Source organism: Akebia trifoliata, chromosome 14 (genome assembly GCF_017979445.1).
Source record: "Akebia trifoliata isolate Shusen 1 chromosome 14, ASM1797944v1, whole genome shotgun sequence".
Taxonomy (NCBI): domain Eukaryota; kingdom Viridiplantae; phylum Streptophyta; class Magnoliopsida; order Ranunculales; family Lardizabalaceae; genus Akebia; species Akebia trifoliata.
Genome location: NC_141388.1, coordinates 5,928,193 through 5,949,683, shown reverse-complemented (window position 1 = coordinate 5,949,683; position 21,491 = coordinate 5,928,193). Strand labels below are relative to the sequence as shown.

Below are 21,491 nucleotides of genomic sequence, written 5' to 3'. Positions count from 1 at the left end.
ATCAAGTTCAAGTATAAGGGTAAGGGTGTTAAAACATGGAGATGCCAAGAACCCAAGTGTTATTCTGTGTTTTTCTCTTATTTCTAGTTTTGCATCCAAGTCCAACACTATCTGATGAAGTCGGTAAGCCATTGTTAAACCATGCAAAGTTTAATGTTTTCATGTTTTAGTTGAGATGGTAATTTTTACTACTTAATTATAACTATAAATACATATATCTTTCCTTTATCTCTACCTTAACCTGTTATTATGATGTGAAATGCTGATGACGATTTGATATATCTCGTAAATGTAAATCGTATTACATTAATTCACATGCTCTATTGTGTTTATTATTTTATGTGTGTAGTGCTCTTATTCTCTTAATTCTTGGTGCAGAGGATGAAAGAGACTTTGACTATGAGGAAGGGAGTGACAATGGACCTGCAAAATGGGGAGGGATTCATCCTGAGTGGGCTATGTGTAATAATGGAGGAATGCAGTCCCCAATTGATTTGTTGGATGCGAGAGTTGAAGTAGGGTCACATTTAGGGGAACTAAATAAGAGTTATGTTCCCACCAATGCAACAATGAAGAATAGAGGCCATGATATAATGGTAAGAAGAGAATCATGGAAGGGCCCTTGCCTTAAAATTTCCTCTTTCATCTACATACAAGAAAAGAAACCATTTGTCACATAAAGTTACATATGATATTGAAATAGGTCAGACTATCGAATAATGCACCATTTTATTATATTCAGAAAACACTGGGTTCGTAAAATGTTTGGGGCTCTACATTAGATAAACGTGTGGTTGTGATGGGATAATACTCCTATAGATACCCATAAAAAAAGTATCCTAAAAGCTCCTGCAAATCCCTATTGAACAACTTCTGATCTCTAATTTTTTTTTCCTCTTTTCTCAACCATCTGTTTAATAGAGAACCTCAAAGGTCGTTTGAAGTTTGTTTAGTCCTTTTCATTCAACTGCCACTAAACAAAAATGAGTCATGAATCATCCCACCAAAATAGTTTATTTTTCTTTAAAATTAAGCAATTTAAAGCATCCAAGTGCACTAAATTCCGTCTAATCTCACCTAACATAATCATATTATATTTCAAAAGCACAAGTATTAGGCTGAGATTGTTTTTGGTGAAGTCTATTGTAAGCCAATTTTCAAAGCTATATCTATAAGAGGAAGTGTTCAACACAGCACTTTAATTCAAAATATGGGTTTTATGTGAAATTTTGTTAATTGGTTAGAGGATGTGATGGTGATATATATATATATATATATTATTGATTTTGTAATATGGTGCAGTTGAAATGGGTGGGCGGAGGTGGATCAATTCAAATCAACGGCACCCAATATATGCTCAAACAATGCCATTGGCACTCACCCTCTGAACACACCATCAATGGCAAGAGGTACTTCTCTTCTCTTTCCTTTCATTCTTAACCCTCCTCCTTTCACAAAATAATTTATAAAATCAAGTAGTTAAAATTTGATTATAGCTAGTATTGGAGTAGGGGAACATTTGGAGTCCATAAAGAGAGTTAACCATTTTTTAATATGTGGCTTAGAAGTTTTGGAATAAACTGTTTTTTTGTGAGGATGATCTCTATGATGTAGAGATCATCCCCACAAAAATCCAGCCCATTCCAATACTTCTAACCTTAGTTTATAAGTAGAAGAATTGTGGACTGTCTATTATTTGTAAATCACTTTTGATGGGGTTAGAAGTTTCAAAGTGAGCTAATTTTTTGTGAAGATGATCTCCTCACCATAGAGATCATCCTCACAAAAAACAGCTCATTCCAAAACTCGTAACCCATATATTGAAAAATGTTTGGCTCTTTTTAAGACATCCAAACGCTTCCCACTGTTGTAACCCTAAATCTTTTTTATATTTTATTTTATCTGTAAGATGGGGTGGTTAGAGGGTCCCCTCCCTAAATCTTAGAATATTAAAAGACATAAACAGTAAACACCGGTATGGTACCATTCCCAACCTACCCTAAAAGCTGAAGAAACATTACAAAATCCTTATTTTCTTTATTTATTTTTAAATAAGGCTATGGGGTTTACATCTGAATTTATAGGTTTGATCTAGAGGCGCATCTGGTTCACGAGAGCTCAGACCTGAAGATGGCGGTAATTGGAATCACATACAATATCGGAGAACCTGATTCGTTTTTATCAGAGGTAAAGAAGATAAAAACAACTCTCTCTCTATCTCTCTCATTCACGTGTGTGTGTGTGTGTATGTGTTGTCTCACATGTGTTGCGTGTGTGTTTTGTTCTTAGTTGATGGAACATTTCGAGGCTATTGTCGATACCCATGAACAAGAGAGGGTGGTGGGTACGGTTGATCCAAATCACCTAGAGATGGATAGTAGCAAGTACTATAGATACATTGGCTCTCTCACTATTCCACCTTGCAGTCAAAATGTTGTTTGGACCATTGTTGAAAAGGTTTGTTCCTATTGAAACTATACTAATTTTAATTAGTTGCAAATTATTTATCTACTAAGGTGTTTTAATCCAAATTTCGTGACTTTTATTAGGTTGGCACGGTTTCAAGAGAGCAAGTTGAAATACTAAGGGATGCTGTTGACGATGTGAGTATTTACCTTCGACTCTGTACACATTCCAACACATACGATTCTTATAGTAAGATTGGAACATTGTAATGCTCCAAGATATATAAGAATTAAATTACCCAGAGTAGGCACATGTTAACAAATGTTAATTAATGTTGTGGTAGTTCTCTTGAATTCAGTCGTGATTGATGAGGAATGCTAACTTCCAATGCCTCCAAAAATGTCATTTTATAAAATATTCTTGAAATTAACAAATTTCCTTGAAATTGATTTATCATATGTTCTTTTAATGTAAGAATGTAAGGGTATTTTGGTCATCGTACAACACGTTTTCACCAAAAATGTCATAAATTTTCTTTAAATATTTACAAAAATATCATTTTCACATTTTATATTAAAAGGCAATAATAATGTATTTTATGATTATGATAGAATGAAATCAAATAAGGAAATTAGGATTTAGGATTTGAGAGCAATAGTACTAGGAGAAATCATAACTGTAATTTCATTTTCGACATAGTAGAACCATAGTAAATCTTGTTGTTCTATTATATTGCTTTAGTTAGTTTGTGATTTGATCTAAGTTTTCAGCTCACAATTAATGACTACTTTCTTGCAGGATTCAGAGACTAATGCAAGGCCACTACAACAGATCAATGAACGTCCAATTTACGTCTTCAGACCAAGGGATCCACGGGATGATTAAGAGTTATACAAACTAGTGATTGATATACATAGGATTTAGTTTATTGGGACTTCTTAAATAATCTTCATCAATTTCGATTCCCTTCTATTGGATCGTCAATAGTTACTTATTTATCTCTATATTATTTTTAATTACGCCCTTTATTTCAAGGATCTAGAACACTTCACTACCTTTTTGCTTTTTAGGGTTTATTATTGTGGTGTTGCCATTGTCCCTTTCAGTGAGTCTTTTGAGGCTTGTATTTTTCTTCTTTATTTCTTTTGAAAAATAATTTAAAAGATTGAACAGAGTACAAAACACACACACACACACAAAAAAAAGGATCATTTAAAACCTTCATTTTGTCAAAACAAAACCTGGTACAACTTCAATGTTATAAATTAATGAAGGACTAATATGAATTCTTAGAGTTCTTGATTTTATCTTGAACGTATTTTCAAAATTACCCTAGTAATGAAACACATACATAATCTTTCATCATTATCAACTATGCCTCATTGCAATATTTATATCTTCCATCAATACCAATATCAGTCCCTTGTTCGTACTTTATTGACTTAGAATGTATCACATCCCTAAACATAAATCCAAATCTTCATGTCCATAAGAGCATTTTATTTACAACAAAACCATTAAATAAAGATTCAAATATCCTATTTTTATTTTTACCTAAAAGAAAAAATTGAACGAAAATACATACTATTAGGAAGTGAATGTGGTGGAGAATGCTAACGTCCTTGTGAGATCTTGAACATTAATCCAAATCCATGTGATTCACAACCTTTTTTTACAACATTTTTCATATTCCTAACTGATTTTCGGTTTGTATGGCCCATTTTTTGACCCATCAACCAAGATTTTAAACCAGCCATAGAAGAGTAAGGGAAAAAAAAGAGCAATGATTTTGTAACTTAACTTGACATGATAACTCAAAAACTCAACTGATGCGTACCTTGTAAGAATCGTAGAAAAAATCTTAGATTCTAGCACTTGTCTTAGTGAGTTTTTGAGTTAGCTAGTCAGGTTGAATTACAAAATCAACACTACCAAAAAAATAAAGGGTTGTGATAATCTGACTACTCCATGTGGCATACTCAATCGACTCTTTTAATGTGATAAGTTCGGGAGCCATAGATTTGTACGCCCCCCGGGATACACAATTCTCTCAGGATATACTTTTTTTAATGAGGAAGTGAAATTGTGTTCCCGAGGTGTACATATCTACGATTTTAAACTTATCGCATCTGGAGTCGATTGAGTATGCCAGGTGGGATAGTTAGATTACCACGATTCAAAAATAAAGAGGGAACATTCTGATCCGTAACTTTCGACCATTGTATCTGGCCATTTTTTTCTTCTTTTTTTAATTAAAAATACTCATTACAAACAGGCCACCGGATGTTGAATATTCTTGGGTCAATGAGTCATTGGGTCAGAAAGATTGTGTCCCAATCCCATATCGCATGAAGGAGACCCGACACCGGAGTCCACATTTCAACCCAATTTTGTCCTTGATTGGCACTCCTATGTTCTTGCAGGCCAAAATAGTAGGTTGTTTGTTGTAATGTTTGACCATAGACGTCCAACCCGGTTCGCTCGGTTTGACTTGAGTTTCTCTAGAATGAACCCGGTTCAAAGGGGTAGTAGAGATAATTCGTTTAGCTTTGATTTCTAGAGCGGTTCGTAGCTTTGTTTGCTTGTGCATATATATATATATATATATATATATATATATATATATATATATATATAAAATTCAAGGATACTAGTTGTAAGTATAATTATAATATTATTTTAAAAAAAAAAAAAATAAAATAAATTAATATAATAAATTGATTTGGGTCACTGCATCAATTAAAAAATTATTTGGTTTGCCAAATCACTTCGATTCGTGGTTCAGACTACTATCAACGAATTAGATAACATAGGTCCAACCCATTGTTTGGGTGGGTCCAAATCCATTTTTGATCCATTGAATAAACGGGTTTGGTTCGGTGGTACAAGTCTCTATCCAACACATGACCTGTATAGAACCTAAAAGTCCGTAAGGTCAATATATTGGTCAGTTTTTAAAATTTCAACTCTGGGCCGATGCACATGTAACTCTGCTGTTGAATAATATATCAATAATATAATAGTTTCTGAACATAGGAGGCAAATAAAATTATACTCATTAAAGAGAGAGATAAATCAATTATTCTAAGACATGTTATTTTGTAATTACTGGTTAGGTGAGAAATGGATGGTTAAAATTGCATATGTGATTTAAGAAAAAGTCAAATTAAGATTTCAGGGATAATAACGCGTTCGGGTAATTTTTGCCCCTTATGTGAGAAGTTAGACATGCGACCACTTGAGGTTGATATTTTGCACTTCCTACTTTGTGTGACCATGAGAATCCAAATACCATAAAGAAAGTTTCAATTTTACCATTCTACCGCCTAAATAAATTTAATTAATGATGTTGTATCCTCAAATTCAATATTTATGATTATATTTTTTATCAATTTTAATTTTTATTACATTTTTTACTTTTATATAAAATTATTTTTTTATGGAGCTCACAAAAAGTAGGTCAAAATTTACTATTTGCCTTGGAAGGTAAAAAAATATCAAATGTTGTTTCATTTTATATATGAAGGAATTTTGGTCTTCTTGATAATATCCAATAGCTTTTTTTTTGTTGCTTTAGTAGGCCGCACATGTCATCCCACCCAGCACATGTAAAATTTTGGTGGAAGGGCATATAAAATTCCAAAGGCATGACCTAGAGTACAAATCCAGTCAGTCTTACCAACTCAACTAACTTTTACTGGTTACAATATCCAATAGTTAAAAGCTATTTTAACAACCAATAGTCATTTGAACTTTTTGAAAACAAGTATAATATCTACTGGACGTAAACTATACGATATGGGAAACTTATTAAATTTTAGTTGGTTTCCCCAATTCATATACGTGGCAGTGGCCAAGGGTAGAGCTAGGATTTTGCTCATGTGGGGGCAATCAAGAATAGAAAATTTTTTTTGGAGACAATTAAGAGTGAAAAAAAATAGTTGTGGGGGTAATAGTGGTAGATTTTTTTATCTATCGCTAAAATCTGTTGCAATGGCACATTAATCCATAGAATTTGAAAACTCTTGTGGGGGCAAGTGCTCCCACTCTAAATCCACCTCTGGCAGTGGTATCCAATTATCTCCATACTATTAAGATGAGTCATGATAATATGACTCACCAGGTGGCATAGTTAATCAATTCCCTAACGTGGACATGTTTGGGAATCGTAGATTTGCATGCCTTGGGATGCATGATTCCACTTCCCCATAAAAAGTGTATCCTGAGGCATACAGATCTACGGTTCTCGAACTTGTCCACGTTAGGGAACCGATTGAGTATGCCACTTGACAAGTCATATTATCAGGACTCTATTGAGATCATGATAAGAGGTGACAGAGATAAGTTGTATGCTCACTATAATAATGTGCATGGGATCGATGCATTATTCATTTTCTACATGGTAGCAAAGTTTAAGCTCTATCATGTTTGTAAATGCAAAAAACTAGCGCTACCTTGAGAGATGTCGACTTGGAGTTCCGTTCGAGCTCCCAGAGTTCATCCTTCCGCTGATTCGAGTCTTCCCACCATTTGACCTTCCCTGCTTGCATGGCCTCAGAAAGGGAATCTCAATGTTCACCTTTTACGATTCCAATGTGCTATATGTCATTCCTCGATGTTTTATGAAAATATCCTCCACAATATTTGTGGACATCACTCTGGTTTCGTTATCATTATTGTCATCATACATAAATATATATTTTTCTTTTATTAGTATTTCACTTTTTCCTATATACTTCTACAAATCCCCTTTATTGCACACTTGAGTCTCAGAGTCTCTTTTTTTTTCATTTTTTTTTTCATCTAACACCTCTCCATGCGATTTTTTATATTGTTGGAGTTCTATGATCGTACTTGGTATACTTCTTAAAGAGATTATGACTAATTCAATTTAATGGACCATCAACTCAATACTAAAAAATGATCGAGCAGGATGCGACAAACTTTACATAGGCCTTCCTTTGTTCTCTTCTCGCTTGACTATGTCCATGTGCTATCCGTTGATTGAGAAAATTCAAAAACACATTGAAGGTTGGAAATCAAATTTTTTATCATTCGTTAGAAGGCTTGAACTCATAAATTTGTTATTTCTTCTTTTCAAATTCATTGGTCTTCTTGATTCTCATTGTCTAAAGGGGTTCTACACAAAATTGAATCGATTTTGAGTAATTTCCTTTGGAGCGGATTCTCTTCAAGAAAATCCATTCATTCTGTTAGTTGGTCCAAAGTTTGTCATCCTTCTCAAAAAGGTGGGCTTGGAAATAGAAAAATTAAAGACTGAAATACTATTGGTCTTATGAAATTCTTTTGGAAAATAGTCAATAATAATAGTCTTTGGAGTTCTTGGATGAGAAGGCAATATGTTAAGTATGGTAATATTTAGATATGTATCCCTCCAAATGATGCTTCATGGGCATGGAAAGGTATTTTGAAGGTCCGAGATTTTACTAAAAATCATATTCGATTTTTAGTAGGGGATGGATCTTCAACAATTTTTTTGGAATGACCCTTAGTTAGAAGGTGGCTCTTTGATTGATCAGTTCGGTAAAATGCCTGCTTTCCGTATGAATAGTAATTTAAATGCAATGGTTTCTGATTTTGCTGGGAATGATGGTTGGAAAGGTTTTGTATATTAGATTAACGGAGATTGCAAACCAAGTTGAAGCTCATCATCTTCCTTGGCCGAATGAAAAAGATAAAATAGTATGGAAGGAGAATTCTAATGGAAAATTCACATTGAAATCAGCATGGGAGTCAATTAGAAGACATGATATGGAAATAAATGAGTACAAAGTAATTTGGAATAAGTGGAAAATTCCGCGGCATTCTTTTATTGCTTGGTTTGCAATGAACCGAAGTTTGCTAACAGTTGAAAATCTGAGAAAGAGAGGTCTAATGCTAGTGCTCAATGTGTTGTGCCGAAATGCCATGGAGGATAAGGATCATCTATTTTTTTCTTGTAGCTACAGTAGAGAAATATGGAAAAGAGTGCTGATTTTGACAGAGATATCTAGGGAGACAGTTGGAAGTATAGCAGATGAACTTGGTTCCATTGGAAACCATTCTAAAATATCAAGCATTTTGAGTCTAATGTTTTGCTCAACTATTTGTCATGTTTGGCGTAAGCGTAACCGTCAAATTTTTTATAAGCAAGAGCTTAATGGGTAGCAGCTATGTCAATTAATTATGTCTGACGTTTGTGGTAAACTTGAAGGTCTGAAGACTTCAAATCTTGATATTTTAAATATGATTCAGCATTGGGGATGCAATGGAGTGCTAAAAGCTAGAGACCATAAAGTTATCCGATGGGTTCCTCCTTCAATGGGAGTTATAAAGTTTAACACGGATGATTCACTTTCAGAAATAGTGGTTGGCTATGGTTTTATTGTGAGAAACCATAACAGTGAAATAATTACTGTTGGTTTTGGGCGATTGAATCATACGGATATTATAGCTGTTAAAATGGAAGCTATTCTTAAAGGCTTGAACCATCTTAGAACGAGAGGGTATGTAGATATCATTGTCAATTCAGATTCATTAGTGGTTGTCCAAGGTATTCAGGATGAATGGAACATTCCTTGGAAATTAACAAACCTCGTCAGAGAAATAGAAGAGCTATGCGGTGTTTTCAATCGGTTGTGTTGGAGTTTGCTTGGCGGGAATCAAATAGAGCAGCTGATTGGTTGACGAGGAAAGGTGTTTTAACTAATAATTTTTTGTGATTTAGATTCCTCAAATGTTCCTGCAGAATTGTATGATGTCCTCCTGGAGGATTATACTGTTTGTTTTCATCCACTTTAGCTTCTATTAATTTATCAGTGTGATGCCCTTTATAACCTCATCTTACTGATCAAAAAATAGAACTTTACATACATGAAATTGTGAGAGAGTAGTAGAGATATGTTAGGGATGATTGAGATAAGTCTTTTGTGTGGCACTTTGATTAAAGCCGGTTGCACATTTCTTGGATTTGCAACTAACACTAAAGCGGAATTTGCGGCTATGATTCATGGCATTCGTATGATCTTGCCACATAGCAGAAAATCATTATTGAATTATAATCATTGATCTGGGTAAATGCTCTTAAAGGTGGGAGTTTTCCTTGGGGTCTTGAATTCTTAAATGCCTAGAGTTTAACTTTGTTAAAGCATATTGACTGGGACATTAGACACATTTTAAGACGAATAATGTAGCAGTTGCTCTTGCTTCCTATATGTCTTCTACTTTCTTCCCTTTTTTTTTTTTTTTTTTTTTTTTTTAAATTCTGTAAATTCTCTTCTGTTTTTGGCTCGCAAGATTTTTATGGGATCTTTTGAATCTCCTGAGTCCCTAGAAGAGTTCATGCTTTGTAATTTCTCCTCTTTTTAATACAATTTATTCGCTTGCTTAGCAAAAAAATAAAAATATGATGTATCATAGCAAACATCTAGCATGAGACATATAAATGCTATGATGCATCTTATCCCTTATCTTGATGATTTAAAATTACATCAATCAAGATTATATATATATTAGATCTGATTGATTGATTGTTTGTGTTTTCATATTTGGTGCATCTTTTAAATCTATATAAAGCCAATGGGATAATGTGATTATTATTCAAGAATTTAATAACACTAATTTTCTACTCTCAAAACCAATCAAGTGTAAGTCCAAGGAAGTTAAAACATAGAGAAGCCAAGGACCCATATGCTATTGTCTATTTTTCTTGTAGTTCTTTTGCATTTACACCCGATATCATCATCTCAAAAAATTGGTAAGACATTGTTAAGCTATAAATTAAAGCCTGAAGTTTTTCATGTTTTAACTAAGATAGTATTATTAATTTATATTACTAACCCTAGATATATTTCCCTAAATTTTGGCATGATTTGTCATTTACCACTACAAGGAAATTGAGCTATTGTATTTACTTCAGACAATGTATTATATTAGTTCAGTGTTCACATGCTCTATTATACGTGCTATATTATCAAAAGACAGTGAATATTGATACCATGCATGACTTGATTCAAATCCTACCTTCCATCACCTACTAATTACTAACCACTAACCCATTTGCTTAGGAAAAGGAGAAGAAGAAGTAAGAAAGTGCTCTTATACCTCTTGATTTTTGGTGCGGAAGATGAAAAGGACTTTGATTATATTGAAGGGAATGACAAGGGACATGAAAATTGGGGATGATTCATTCTTATGAAGGATACGTTCCTTTCGTTCCCCACCCCACTCCCCTCGTCCACCCTGTTTTCAAAATGCACCCTCTTTAAAAAAAATTATTTTTTTTTGGCTCCATTCGGTAGTTTCTGATTACCAACCCCTTTCAGACCCAATCTACAATGATACACTATGTGAAAATTGTAAAATTCGACATAAAAATTTGACGGGCTAAGGCTCACGAATTTTAGAAATTGAATTTTGACGGTCTAGGACCATCGAAATTCTTGATGTTTCCAGATTTGATGGCTTAGAACTGTCGAATTTCTCTTATCCTTCATTAATTTGACAATTTCAACCTGTTGAAAAAAAAAAAAAAAAAATTTAACACCAATTCGACCGTTTGGTCTGTCGAATTTTATGAAATTTGACAGCCTAAACTGTTAAATTTGGGCTTTTTTAACATTGTGATAGATTACCAATAGTTCATTTTTCTCTATAACCTTTTACTGATTGGGGTGCATTTTGAGAAAATGGGAGTGCAACGAGTGTGAATCTTCCTTTCCTTAAAATTCCCTTAATCCACAATGACATAAACCAGTTTTCACCTAAAATTATATAATCGTCATTAAAATCTTGTCCCAAATAATTGGGATTTGACTATATGAATCATGTTCATTTCTTTTGGCAACATCTCTCATTATTAAAATTAAATTGTTTTCAAAGCAATTTTCATTATCTCAATACATGTTCTTTTGAGTTTACTTCTTATTCTTTTAGAACCTTCAATTTGAAATAGTTCAGGAGATGTTAAGTTTATATTTACCTTCACTGTTGGGTATGTCATACCCCAGTTAAACCCCGCTGTGACCCTCGTAATCATCTCTCTTCCCCATGGAGTTTTTGTAAAAAAAAATGCAACAGTTGGGTCTGCCGAGTAAATCTCTCTTTATTATATAAATTACAATTTCTATTGAAATACCACAAATTTAAAGAAAATGAGTCACGAGTCATCCAACCAAAATAGCTTTTTCTTTAAAAGGTGTGGTGTGTAACATCCGAATGCCCTAATCCCATCTTATATCTTACCTAACATAACCATTTTTTATTTTCAAAAGAACGAGTATTTGGTGCAGTTGAAAGCTGCATTTGGTGAAGACAATTACAATCCAGCAAGTTTTCTCTAACCTTTGCAATTTTCAAACATCTATGATATTTCGTTGGTTAGAGATGTGATGGTGATATCATTTACTTTAATATATGGCGTAGTTGGGTTGGTGGTGCAGGATCAATTCAAATCAACAGCACCCAAATAGAACTGGCACTGACACTCACTTGAAAGGGGAAAAAAATTGTGACCCTAAACCTAGAATACTAAAAGACATATAGGTAAAAGATCGGAGAGAGAGAGAGAGAGAGTAAGGGCTCAATCAGTTGAGAATGATTGTAGCTTTGATTCTAAGAAAAGGTTGTACTACTTATTATTCCTTAGAAGACGAGACATCACGCTTTACAGATTGAGTATGATGCTTAATTTTGAGAGGGCTAGCGAGTTTGATCTTCTCTTAGCTAGTCTACCGGTGAGAAATGACCTAAGATCTCTTCAATTTTCAGGAAAATTTACTTAAAGGACCTTCGTGGAAGGATTTCTTTCTAAATAATTTCTAAGCTTTCAGTGATTGCTTGGCATAATATTTAGTAAACTTTTTCTTTCTAAATAGTCCATGGATCTCATCTCCCACATTTCTCACAATTGAATATTCTAACTGTTCAAATTCATCGTTTTCATTTAAAAATTAGATTTTTGACATCTCAATCAAGTTTTAGAGACTACATTTCGTTAGAAAGGATTTAAGAAAGAAGAAGAAGTCATTTTCAAGAATTTTTTAAAATAATTTGAAGATGTACGTGAAAAATAAGGATTTTTTTTCACCTTTTTAAAAAAGTTTTTGAATGAAAATTAATCAAGAATAGTTCTTTTGAGTTGAAATCATTTAAACAAGTCGTTATCTCAAGTTTTTAGTCGATATTTCCATGTATTTTAGTCGAACAAACTCAAAAATGAAAAATGGGTTAGATTTACCAGTGTTGAGTACACCACTTTTTTAAATAAAAATTTAAAAAAAGTGGTGAGCTCGACACTAAATAGTAGTGCATTTGATGGTAAAAATTGTGAACTCGACATTAAATAAAAAAGCATCGAGTTCGATAGTAAAAAATTGTGAACTAGACAGTACGAGGGACCATCAAAAAAGAAACCCTTCTACGAGGGTTCTTTAAGTAACTTTTCCTTAATTTTATGAATTTTTGTTAATTGGTAAAAGATCAAAATGATCTTATTCTAATTTGGGTGGTTATAGTGTCTTTTGGTGGGCTCCACCCATCTCATTTGGTATAGGGCCGATGAGCAAGCTATTTGATTCTTAAGTTGACCCATCTTGGTGGCTTCGTTGGCCTAACCATGGGCCAATCCATTTCATATGGTAAAGGTTTCAAACCTTATTAGGGGTTGTTTTGCTCAAATGGTTACCGCATTGGCAGTACAACACCACAGCCCTATAGATTTCATGGAAAACTCATCCAATATTTTTTTCTTCCAAAAAGCCATTTCCTTTGGATTTGATTTAGAGTTTTGAAAATGGACAGCTACCGAACTTCCACGTAACTCTCAATATTTTTTTCTTCCAAAAAGCCATTTCCTTTGGATTGATTTAGAGTTTTGAAAATGGACAGCTACCGAACTTCCACGTAACTCTCAAATTTAAAATTAAAATTTTAATTGCAAAAAATAACTTAAAAAAAAAAAAAAAATTTCTTCCAAAGTGCATAGAATTTTTTCATCTACAACCTTGAAGCATCGGATCATGGTTTTGGATGCTAAGTTGAGCCCAAGGACCCCTAGTGTGGGTGAAATCCTTACTAACTTAGTAAGGCTAGTTGGAACCCAATGATACAATAGGAGACCAGTCCCGTTTATGGGCCCAATTCATATGTGTGGGGCAATGCATCAATGATTTTAATAACATTTTTATAATTTATGAGGGATGTAAGAAACGCTTTGTGCTTTCATGTCTTTATGGTTGTGACATAATAAAATGAAGTGTCCTTTTACCAAAAGAGAATGAATCTCACCATTTGAGGCCAATCAAAAGTCTATTTGGTTGGTGTTTACCTTTCAATTAGCTCATTAGTGATAATTCTGTGAAATAATGTTGGTAATATGGTGCCCAACTAACATCAAATGGGCGAGGATTAACTAACCTAATGAAGCTCAAATTGACAGTTAGCTCATTATGAAAATAATAACTCTTTGGATTTAAGAAACTGAAAATGTGAATTTTCTCGATTCCACTATGTGGAATCTAATGTTGCCAAGAGCCAACTGAGACCTATTCAAATTTACTATAAGAACGAAATCAACAAAGACTGCGTGCGACCACCGAAAAATTTGTGTCACACGATCAATTCTATAATGTGTGATCAAAGAGAATTGTGTCTAAAGAAGGTAAAATCAAAGGTGTGCCAAACAAGTTGCTTGTAAACACAACCCAATGACACCCATAGAATGAATCTCACCATTGAAGCCAATCAAAAGTCTATTTAGTTGGTATTTACATTTCAATTTCCACAGCTGATGGTTTTCTCCATGTAACGTAACACATAATTTATTTGGAACACAAATGCATTTCAGTCAGGCAAAAAAGCTGAGAACGTCGTCCACGACAGAACATCAATTTTGAAAAGCAACTGCACATGTGTGAATATGAATTCAGAAATCCTCGCTGGTACATCAGGCAAATTTGATTCGTCTCCCTATATTAAAAAATCTAGACTTGTCTCCTTGATCATTTATTTCCACCAAATTTAATTAACTTGATTATATAATAGCTTTGTTATTTTGGGTGATCTTGATTAAAGTCAATTATAATCGGAGGAAAGTTAATGTAGTAGTTTATTAAGGTGTGTCGAGATACACTGAATCATATTGTTGTTGTAGTTAGATAGTTATTCCCCAGAAAATGTTTGAGATCAACTGAAATCTTAGACACATTGATCTCTTCTGTTACATAGATAATGGTTACATACATTCCAATAAAATAATCTCGAAACTTCCGTGACCACCTTTTATCCTAAAACATGATATGTTACTGTAATATCGATATCAAAATTTTAAGAACTTAAAAAAATAAAAATAAAAAATAGAGAGAGATTCTATTGCCACAGCAACTTTTCCTAACGCCACCCAAATTCATATTTAGATCACCAAAGAATTAGCACACATCTTGGGGTGAAATCTAGTTTACGCCTCTGAAATCTAGATAGTTGTGGTGTTGGGCAATCCATGTGGGCCCAACAACCCTTAGTAGGATTTGAAATCTTACTAACTTAACCTTGCCCAACTTCTAAATTAATCAATCTTTTCATTCTTTTGTTCATGATTTGGTAAACACCCATTAAATTACTCACAATAAACGTCTTTTAAGTTTTAATTGTTAATGGTGTTGCTGATATCTTGAATCCAGTTGGAATGATATGCATCCACTGGGAGTTTCAAGTTTTGAGGCTTATATGTACATATGATGCAACTCATTTTACGGTTTTAAGGTTATAGGAGACAGAAATCAAGCAATAAATCAGCCCATTCAGAGGGCAAAGTGAACTTCACATTTCAACATTAGATTTGAATTGAAAGATGAATGCGAGACAAGTTCAATCTATCAATAAACCTTCAATTCCCTCTATAAAATTAACAATTTTACGCATTAGTTATCAAATTACATAAGTTTAAGTCTAATGGACTCTATCAATATCATTCCTTGGACTCTGAGAAACTGAAAATGTGAATTTACTCGATTCCACCATCTAAAATCTAATGTTGCCTAGGGCCAATTAAGACCTATTCAAATTTATATTAAGAAGGAAATCAACAAAGACCGCGTGCAGCCACTGAAAAATCTTTGTCGCACTTTCAATTCTAATTGAGTGATCGAAGAGAAGTAGTGATTCTAAAGAAGGTTAAATCAAAGGTGTGCCAAACAAGTGCCTTGTAAACATGATATCCATAGAATTGATCTCACCAATGAGGCCAATAAAAAGTCTATTTAGTTGGTGGTTACCTTTCAATTTCCACGGCTGAAGGGTTAATTTCTCAATGTAACGTAACACATACATTATTTTGAACAAAGATACATCACAGCCAGGCAAAAAGGCCTTGAATGTAGTCCACCACAGAACATCTTGACAATCAATTTTGAAAAGCGGCTGTAATGTGTGAATATGATCAATTCATGTGGGGATTGTTTTTTTATTTACCTCCCTGGTTCATCAGACAAATTTTACTTGTCTTCTTGATCATATAGCTTTCACCAAATTTAATTAACTTGATTATATATCAAACATATCTCACAAAGGGAAATAACTTTGTTATTTTGGGTGATCTTTATTAAAGTCAATAGTCACGGGTGGACAGTCTAAATTACCTGAACTTCAAGAGGAATGCAGGTAAAATTTGAATAATGGCAAGGAAATTTAATGGTGGTGGTGCACGTGAGAAATGGATGGTCAAGATTCATACAACATGAGGGTCTAGAAGAAATGTGTCATAGACGATAAATTTCTCTTCCAATTTTTTTCTTGGTTTCTTCTAAGCTAACAATTACTTGGGGATCTATGTATATGATCATGGGAAAAATCGACACGTAGTTTGTTTCTTCTACAAAATCTCATCAGCAAGGACGTTAATCATTTGGACTATTTGAACAGTAAAACAAAGACCACCTGCGGTCCTCTTCTAATTATTATTTTAATGTGATCACATGACATGAGTGGCTTGACTAATTTTTAATTGATTTCTTTGAGGTCCTCTTCTAATTATTATTTTAATGTGATCAACATGACATGAGTGACTTGACTAATTTTTAATTGATTTCTTTGTGGTACTCTTCTAATTATTATTTTAATGTGATCAACATGACATTAGTGGCTTGACTTATTTTTAATTGATTTCTTTGATTCATACGTGACAATTGTACTAGAAAGGTTATTTACATACGCTATATATAAGATATTAAGGCTCTCGACATCTCCAAACATATTATACATCGTGTAATTACAAGGGTATACGAGAAAACATGGCGAATCCAAGAACCCAAGTGTTATTCGGTGTTATTCTCTTAGTTCTTGCTTTGCTTTCGAGTCCAATATTTTCTAAAGAAGTTGGTAATGCATTCTTAAATTATATATGACCTAATGTTTTTTCATGTTTTAGTTGTGATGGGAATTGATAATACTAGCATCAAAGATATATGTTTTTTTACTAATCTCTACTAATACAACTTGTCATTCATCACGAGATACATTAACGAGAGTGCGTTTTTGGAGACCTCACATTATTGGTCCACATGTATTGTAGGGTATCTCTAATTTACAAAAATACCCACGTTTGGATGCCTTCAATACCGTGGATCAATAAGAATGTGAGGTCCCTTGGAATCTCCAAAATCACACTCCATTAAATAATGATTCGATGTTTTTTGCCTAAGATCGAAAGGAATGAAAGACAAGTGTGTGAAAATGAAAATTAATAGACTACCTACAATTGGAATGTCGCAACCATGCGGCAAAAAAGATGGAAAGCCAATCCAGCTCTAATTTATATCCTTGCTCCAGTATAGTGGCTTCCATCTTTGCTTCGGCATGATTTTTTTGATAGGCTAATTTGCTTTCAATTTTCATCCGTATTCTTATGAAATGTCTTGTACTCATGGTTTTTAAATTCGGTATCGCGTCTCGTCTCGTTCAGCTCCGATACCGAGTCGTCTCAGACGAGTTTTCCGATACGTTTGAGACGTCTCGTGAGATAACTCAAAAAATTACACTGTGAGACGTAAAACTCAGTAAAAAAATGACTTTGTGAGTTGGTCTCGTTCAGCTCTGATACTGAGTTAACTCGGACGATACGTCTCGGTCTCGGACGAGTTTAAAAACTATGCTTGTACTGTGTTTCTCTATACAGAGTTGGAGTGGTGAAAGGGGGCATGAAAAGGACAATCGTGTAATATTTGTTTTATGGGTTTTCAAATTTTTTTTTGTTTGGGGGGGGGGGAGGGGGTGTTCTGTTTTAGGGAGATGAGCGTGTTTTAAAAACTCCCAATTTTATAAATAGAAACCGATAGGGCTAGCCATAAAACTTTAGAAAAGAGTGATCGTTCTTGTTCTGATCCAGGGGTGTAGGAGCATTATTTAATAACGTAAATCCTTGTGTTTATGTGATTTATGTTGCCTTTGTTGTTTCGATATTTTACACTTATCCCCCCAACTTTTGCTATATCATGTCACATAAATCAATCTAAGTTACTTCACATGCTCTATGTATAAATTCATTTTGATTCTTGGTGCAGAGGATGAAAAGGAGTTTGATTATGATAAAGGAAGTGACAAGGGACCTGAAAAATGGGGGGATCTTCGTCCTGAATGGTTGATGTGTAAGAATGGAAAAATGCAGTCTCCCATTGATTTGTTGGATGAGAAGGTGTTTGTAGAATCACATTTAGGAGAACTTCGGAGGAGTTATACGCCAGCTAATGCAAAAATTCAGAATAGTGGCCATGATATAGAGGTAAGAACATAAATATGGAAGGTTCCTTGCCTAAAATCTCCCTCTATCTCCATAATAGAAACCATGTATATTTTACATAAAAGTAATCTTATAAAGTTCAAATAAGTCAACTAGTTTAATTTTGACATCTAATTGACTGTCATAAAATATAATTTTTCTTTCTTAGGTTTGATTGAGAACATGGTCAGTTCAACATCAATATCCAATAAAAAGAATTTGAATACACTAGAAAATAAAGAACTCTCAAGAAATTTTATCGAGTTGAAGAAGTCTCTGTATTAGAGTAACAATATTAGTTATAGAAGAAGATTTCTATTTCTAGAGAAACATCAAAATAGGCAAAATATAATTTTTTTGTTTAAAAAAATAGTAAATTTGATTGAAAAATGGAAATGGATAATATTAAGCCTTAGAAGTAAGGTAGAATCGACAGTGTGTGAGTCTGACTTCTATAATTAAAGTTATTAATCAAACAATTTTTATTTTAAATAACAAAATTTCCACAAAAAAGGGTAAATGAAAAAATGGGGTCTAACAAAACATGGATCTTTAAGACCTGATAATTCCATTCAAGTATGGGTTTGTTACATGATTCCAACTCTAGAATCCATGATTTCTACTAGTGTATTTTGGTTTTTTATTGCTTGAGCTTTTGGCAATTGAAAACGGAAATCTTTTGCCATTTGTCATAGATCTAATATGTATAATCAGGATTTACATTAATCCTAACCATTAGATTTCTTGTTTACATCATCGGGATCATGAGTTTTCACATTAATCATATTCCACAACTCACAAGATTAACCCGACCCCAGCTGTATAAACCATATCAATGTTCCTTTAATTAAGTCAAGTTAATCAATTGAATTATATTCTTCAATATATTCTCTTGATTCTATTTTACATAAAAATAACAATAGAAAAGTCTTATTAGAGATAAACTCTATCTCTAAGTGGAATGAATTTGTGTAACACTTTACACCTTGTTATAATGAATCAGAATATTGTTATATTTTGGTGTTTTTCTCTAATGAAACTTTTTTTGTAGTGATTGTAAACCATCCAATTATTAATGGATTTATTTCCACCAAGAAGTGTTGGGTGTAATGGCGAGGGCCTCCCTCCAAGAAAGCCTTGAGTTCAAGCTCCCTTGTTGGCTGCACCCTCACGGATTATCCTTGAATTTACAATCCATAGTTGCATTTTATGTATTTTACAGCTGTGATGATTACATACACACACACACACACACACACACACACATGGTACACATATATCTACAACATGTTTTGTCCTATGTGGCTAAAAGTTTCGGATTGAATTGATTTTTGGTGAGGATGATCTCTATGATGAGGAAATCATCCTCACCAAAAATCAGCACAGTCTAAAATTTTTAGTCCACATAGGACAAAACACGTTGTAGATATATGAGTAGATATGTGTGTACACGGATCTTGATCCATAAAAAAAGAAACACATAATAAAAAGAGAATTTTTTTTCACCGTTGTATTTAAATTTTAAATCTAGGAGTTCAATGACCGTCCACTTTTAAAATAATAATTTATTTTTTATTTTTATTTTTATTTTTTCTTTGGTATGTGTGGTGGGGGGCCTGGGGAATTTTTTTTCAAACCCAAATCTTGACCACAAGCATGAGGCCGAGTTGTCATTTGGACCAATTGGGAAGTCTATGTGGCTCGAAGGTGAACCTCGGTCCATGCTCTACATGGTTCCTTGGTCCTTGAAACCTTGATTGCAAGATCTTCACATTGAAGCAATGTACGACATATGGCTTTTCCCTACCATAACCAAATTTTATTTTTCCAATGCACTAGTTTATATGTGGTGCATGCAGTTGAAAACGGTATTTCTTTTATGAAGGCCATTCATAGGCCAACTACTTCCTTTTAATCTTCGATGGTTAGAGGATTATATTTTTATATATGGTGCAGTTGAGTTGGGAAGAGATTGGCAGTGATGCAGGATCAATTCAAATCAACGCTACTCAATATGTGCTCAAACAATGCCATTGGCACTCACCTTCCGAACACACCATCAATGGCAACAGGTTCTTCTCCCTTCTTTCACACACAAACTAGCGCAAAATCATATATTTAAAAAAAGAAAAAAAAATAAAAGAGAGAGTAGAAAATAGATTGTAGTACCCTAAATCCTATAATATTAATTAACAAAAACACCCTTGGATTATGTTTTCCTAACTTACCATAAAAATTAAAAGAAAAATAAAAGAATCATTATAAAATAAACACCCTTATGCGTTTTACATTGAAATTTACAGGTTTGATCTAGAATTGCACATGCTTCATGAAAGCTCAGACAACCAGAAAGCGGTAGTTGCAATCATGTACATGATCGGACAACCTGATGCGTTTTTATCAAAGGTAATTAAACCTTCAAAGAAGAAAGAAACTCTCTCTCTCTCTCTCTAATAATTTTACGTGTGCTTTGTTTTTAGTTGATGGAACATATCAAGTCCATAACCGATACCGATGAAGAAGAGAGGGTGGTGGGTGTGGTTGACCCAAATCACATAGAGATAGGCAGTAGAAACTACTATAGGTACATGGGTTCTCTCACAACTCCTCCTTGCAACGAAAGTGTTGTTTGGACCATTGTTCAAAAGGTCTGCTCTCTCTAACTAACCTATGGAAAACACTACTATCACCTGCACATTATCCATCTTTTAAGGTTTTCAAATCCAAACTATTTTGACTTTGATTTAATAGGTGGGGACGGTTTCAAAAGAGCAAGTCAGATTACTAAGGGCTGCTGTTGACGATGTGAGTTGCTATGCTTAATTTCAGTCACATATGTTAATATTGTGATAGATACGTGGTGATTGATTCACACTGAGTTGTAAAATGTATCTCGATTTATCGATATTTCATAACATCTTTACAATGGTCTGGGTAACCACAGGGAGGAGCCAAGATTTTGTGTATGTAATGTGGGGGCAACTATGACTCCTCCATATTATCTCATTTAACAATTTATTCCTTAATTTCATGGTGTTATTTTGAGTTTCATGCTAGCTCATGGTTAATGACTATTTTTTTCTTGCAGGATTCAAATGCAAGACCACTACAACCGATCAACAATCGTTCAATTTATCTCTATCAACCAAAGGATCACCTGGGAAATTAATATTCTACCTATTAGTTGTCATCTTAAATAAGATGAAGTTTAGTGGACTTTATCAATGTTTATGGATTTGGGATATATTCCTTTTATTGTAAGTAGTATCCTTTATTGAATAAAATAAGATGAAGTTTAGTGGACTTCATCAATGTT

General features: G+C 33.7%; 2 protein-coding genes across 2 annotated transcripts; both read left to right on the top strand.

The window, feature by feature from the left end:
* On the top strand, positions 1-3,455 carry LOC147385813 (alpha carbonic anhydrase 7-like). Its single transcript, XM_086423803.1, has 7 exons — positions 1-123; positions 379-596; positions 1,303-1,409; positions 2,085-2,187; positions 2,290-2,457; positions 2,550-2,603; positions 3,205-3,455. Exons 1-7 carry the CDS (start codon positions 36-38, stop codon positions 3,289-3,291), a joined length of 825 nt encoding a protein of 274 aa, XP_086279929.1. The 5' UTR covers positions 1-35; the 3' UTR covers positions 3,292-3,455.
* A 14,459-nt stretch (positions 3,456-17,914) lies between these two features.
* Positions 17,915-21,491, top strand: LOC147385812 (alpha carbonic anhydrase 7-like). The gene is made up of 6 exons (XM_086423515.1): positions 17,915-18,178; positions 20,132-20,247; positions 20,479-20,581; positions 20,656-20,823; positions 20,927-20,980; positions 21,264-21,491. The coding sequence occupies exons 1-6, from the start codon at positions 17,930-17,932 to the stop codon at positions 21,342-21,344; spliced, it is 771 nt and encodes a 256-aa protein (XP_086279641.1). The 5' UTR covers positions 17,915-17,929; the 3' UTR covers positions 21,345-21,491.